General features: G+C 46.1%; 1 protein-coding gene across 1 annotated transcript; it reads left to right on the top strand.

Moving 5' to 3' along the window:
- The first annotated feature begins 2311 nt into the window (after window positions 1-2311).
- On the top strand, window positions 2312-3640 carry cited4b (Cbp/p300-interacting transactivator, with Glu/Asp-rich carboxy-terminal domain, 4b). Its single transcript, XM_055656620.1, has 2 exons — window positions 2312-2477; window positions 2885-3640. The coding sequence occupies exon 2, from the start codon at window positions 2894-2896 to the stop codon at window positions 3542-3544; it is 651 nt and encodes a 216-aa protein (XP_055512595.1). The 5' UTR covers window positions 2312-2477; window positions 2885-2893; the 3' UTR covers window positions 3545-3640.
- The last annotated feature ends 881 nt before the right edge of the window (window positions 3641-4521 follow it).

Below are 4521 nucleotides of genomic sequence, written 5' to 3'. Positions count from 1 at the left end.
AGGGCTCTTAAAGATAGCGTCTGAAGAAGAGTTTTGGCCTGAAACGTTGCCTATTTCCTTCGTTCCATAGATGCTGCTGCACCCGCTGAGTTTCTCCAGCATTTTTGTCTACCTTCGATTTTCCAGCATCTGCAGTTCCCACTTGAACCTTGTGTTTTGCTGACAGATGGAGCACTCCTGAAAAGATAGACTGGTTCCCCTCGGGGGAAAATGAAACTTCAACATTTGAGAGTTTCCATACATGTTTCCAGCTGAGGACCATGTGTTATTTCGCTCCCAAGAGCTGGCTAGCTATTTCTTAGTCTTAAAAGAATAACATTGTTATTCCTGTGAGCTATAAAAATCGCAACCTTGAACTAAATAAACAATAATATGCCCATTCAACTCCACTGAGTGGTTTATTTATGTACACATTTACAAAGTTGCAAGCTCTTTGTAACAGAGTTTCATTGTCACCACACTAAAACTTACAAGCAACAAGTGCACAAAACAAAATCGTGCATGCAGTGAATAACTACCTCTTAGATACATGGTAATTGGTTTTGCTTTCATTCTATGATTGGATCAGCAGATAGGACAATGAAATTCGTGCTTTGCTTCAGCACAACAGAATATAGTAGGCATGAATACAGAACAGATCAGTGTGTCCATATACCATTGTACAAATATATACACACATGAATAAATAAAATAGATAAAGTGCAAATAAACTGATAATAGGCTATTAATGTTCAGAGTTTTTGTTTCAGTTGAGTTCAATAGCCTGAGTCTGAAGAAGGGTTTCGGCCCAAAACATCGCCTATTTCCTTCGCTCCATAGATGCTGCTGCACCCGCTGAGTTTCTCCAGCAATTTTGTGTACCCGCTGAGTTTTCTCCAGCAATCTTCCAGCATCTGCAGTTCCTTCTTGAACACTGAGTTCAATAGCCTGATGGCTGTGGGGAAGAAGCTGTTTCTGAACCTGGACGTTGCAGTCTTCAGGCTCCTGTACCTTCTACCTGAAGGTAGCGGGGAGATGAGTGTGTGGCCAGGATGGTGTGGGTCCTGGATGATGCTGCCAGACTTTTTGAGGCAGCGACTGCGATAGATCCCCTCGATGGTAAGGAGGTCAGTGCCGATGATCAGAGGATCAGAGTGCAGCCAAATTGTGACTCATTTGTTTAAGAAAGAACTACAGATGCTGGAGAAATCGAAGGTAGACAAAAATGCTGGAGTAACTCAGCGGGTGAGGCAGCATCTATGGAGCGAAGGAAATTGGCAACGTTTCGGGCCTGGAGTCTGAAGAAGGGTTTCGGTCCGAAACGTTGCCTATTTCCTTCGCTCCATAGATGCTGCTGCACCCGCTGAGTTTCTCCAGCACTTTTGTCTACCTTCTTAAAACTGTGACTCGGCACTTATTCCTTCTATAGAAACATAGAAACATATAAAATAGGTGCAGGAGGAGGCCATTCGGCCCTTCGAGCCAGCACCGCCATTCATTGTGATCATGGCTGATCGCCCCCTATCAATAACCCGTGCCTGCCTTCTCCCCGTATCCCTTGACTCCACTAGCCCCTAGAGCTCTATCTAACTCTCTCATAAATCCATCCAGTGACTTGGCGTCCACTGCCCTCTGTGGCAGGGAATTCCACAAATTCACAACCCTCTGGGTGAAAAAGGTATTTCTCACCTCAGCCTTAAATGACCTCCCCTTTATTCTAAGACTGTGTGCCCCTGGTTCTGGACTCGCCCAACATTTTTCCTGCATCTAGCTTGTCCAGTCCTTTTATAATTTATATAGAAACAGAAAATAGGTGCAGGAGTAGGCCATTCGGCCCTTCGAGCCTGCACCATTCGCCATTCAATATGATCATGGCTGATCATCCAACTCAGTATCCTGTACCTGCCTTCTCTCCATACCCCCTGATACCTTTAGCCACAAGGGCCACATCTAAGTCCCTCTTAAATATAGCCAATGAACTTTGGCCTCAACTACCTTCTGTGGCAGAGAATTCCAGAGATTCGCCACTCTCTGTGTGTGAAAAATGTTTTTCTCATCTTTTCTATATGTTTCTATAAGATCCTCTTCGCCCTTCCAGTGAATGCAAGCTTCTCTCCAGAGATGCTGCCTGACCCGCTGAGTTTACGCCAATCTATTTTTTTTCAAATAGATGTGTCTGTCTTTCATACATTGAGGAAACCAGGCCGAAGAAGGATTGGTTGGTGAGAATGTAAACAGGAGGCTGAATACTGGGTCTAGCAGCCAATTGTGTGAACACATTATACGTCTAGCGTAGAGCAAACTCCTCCCCGCGCCCCGCATTATATAATGCCAAGTTGAGCCCTTATCCAGAGGCGTGTTTTAGCAGGATACCGGCTGATCTCGAGGGTTGGTGTATTATGAGCGCAAGGAGTTGAATTTTTTCGACGGAGATTGTGGTGTGTCGGCCGTTTCCAGGAATCAGTTTCTGCTCGCAGTCGTTTCTGAAACTGCCGAAGGTTAGATAGATTATTATTGTTTGTTTTATTGTTTGTTTTGCGTCGCCCTCTCGATTTCGTTTCTCCTTCCCTGTCGTATCGCCGGGAGATGCGATCGTTTGTTTAAGAAGGAACTGCAGATGCTGGAAAATCGAAGGTGGACAAAAATGCTGGAGAAACTCAGCGGGCGCAGCAGCATCTGTGGAGCGAGGGAAATAGACAATGTTTCTTCAATCAGACAGAGATGTAATCGTTTGATTGTGTGAGCCTGTTCATCGTTGCCGGGGGGAGGAGAGAGAGAGTGAGAGAGAGGGGGAAGAACATAAAGAAAGAACAACGTGTGTGCAGATCGTAGGCAGAATGGCAGCGTTAGAAAGTTGTTTTCACTGAGTGTATAATATTTTTGTATGTGTTTTTTTCTCTTGCAGCACTCGGAGATGGCTGAACATATCATGATGTCGGTGAATCCAGGGCGGTTTTCCGACGGCTCCAATGGACTTCAAAGCTACCGGATGGGTTTAAACGGACTGCAGGGCCCGCAGCTCGCACAGCCGGGGTTGAGGAGAGATCACACGGGCAGCCAGCTCTTGCACTACGGCGGGGCCAGTATGGACAGCAGTGCCGTGGTCAGATCGCGTCCCGGCTTGGCTAACATGGCAGGGCAGATGGGGCACCACCACCAGATACCAGCCAACGTGATGTACAGCAGCCAGCAGCAACAACAACAGCAACAGTTTCTGGACAGTCTCAGCCCACAGCAGCTGATGGCCACGGTGCACCTGCAGAAACTCAACAACCAGTATCACGGGCACCCGCTGATGGGAATGAACAACGGCCTGGCTCAGGCTGGCCCCCAGTACCGCGGCTCGCTGCCTCCGTCTCAGCACCCGTCTCTCCCGCACGTTGTCTCCCCGGCCCTCTCCTTGAACGTTATGGACACCGACCTGATCGACGAGGACGTGTTGACGTCTCTCGTGTTGGAACTGGGGTTAGACCGCATTCAAGAACTGCCCGAGCTGTGGCTGGGACAAAACGATTTCATTTCCGACTTTGTTAACAAACAGCATCAGAGTACAGTCAGCTGCTGAGAGAGGGAGAGAGACACACAGAGACACACACACACACACCACCACCACCAAACACACACACACACACACACACACACACCACCACACACACACACACCACCACCACCACACACACACACACACACACACACCACCAAACACACACACACAGTGGGACAGCGAGTTTTCAACTACACAGATACAAAAAAAAAACTTTCAAAAAAAATTATATATATATCTCTATATATATATATATATATCTATCGCCGGTTACAAACATCGGGAATTTTGCACTGCAAATGGTCGCCGGTTTCTCCGGAGAGTCAGTGTGTGGCAAACCGCAGAGAAACATCAAGCCCTTTGTGGATTTTGTCCCTGTCCCCGCCCCCCCCTCTCTCTGCCTGTGTTTTGTTCCTTGAAGTTTGCTTAAACCACGCACGCCTCGTGGAAAACACGTTTAAAAAAATTCCGCATCAAAATATCCCTAACCCCCCTCTCTCTCTCTCACCAAGATCGGTAGAAGATTTGTTAGCCTGCCTTTGCAATCCGCAAAAGGTTCATTACAAAAGGTACTTTGGTGGGAAATGCAGTCTCGACGTTTGCATTCAAAATCATCATCTTTTAATTGATTTTCTTTTCTTTTTTAAAACAAAACAAAAACAACCCCCCAGCTCTGATCTTCTGCAATGATGGCGCATGAGTTATTAAGTATGTTTTGGTTTGGATAAGACCGTAAGGGGCTTTGTTTATTGAGAGTTAACAGCGATCAAAAGTCACAGAGGGAAACTTGAGACTCGTCAGAACCTTCACCATTGTTCAGCCCTGAATTGGAAACTTTTTGAAACAGCAGCAATGTGGGACATTAAATGTATTTGTGTGTGTGTGTGCGTGTGTGTTTTTAAAAAAAAAATAATATTTTTAAAGCTAGTTTCAGAGAGGGGTTGTACCTCCGGAGCTGTTTATGACTGATGCAATCGTGTATAATTTTAACTATTACG

This window comes from Leucoraja erinacea, chromosome 26, assembly GCF_028641065.1.
Source record: "Leucoraja erinacea ecotype New England chromosome 26, Leri_hhj_1, whole genome shotgun sequence".
NCBI classification, from domain to species: Eukaryota; Metazoa; Chordata; class Chondrichthyes; order Rajiformes; family Rajidae; genus Leucoraja; species Leucoraja erinaceus.
This window is presented reverse-complemented; position numbering and strand designations above follow the sequence as displayed.

Bases quoted from the DNA above. Each gene is read 5' to 3' on its own strand.
- cited4b (XM_055656620.1), top strand. From the start codon at position 2,894: ATGGCTGAACATATCATGATGTCGGTGAATCCAGGGCGGTTTTCCGAC.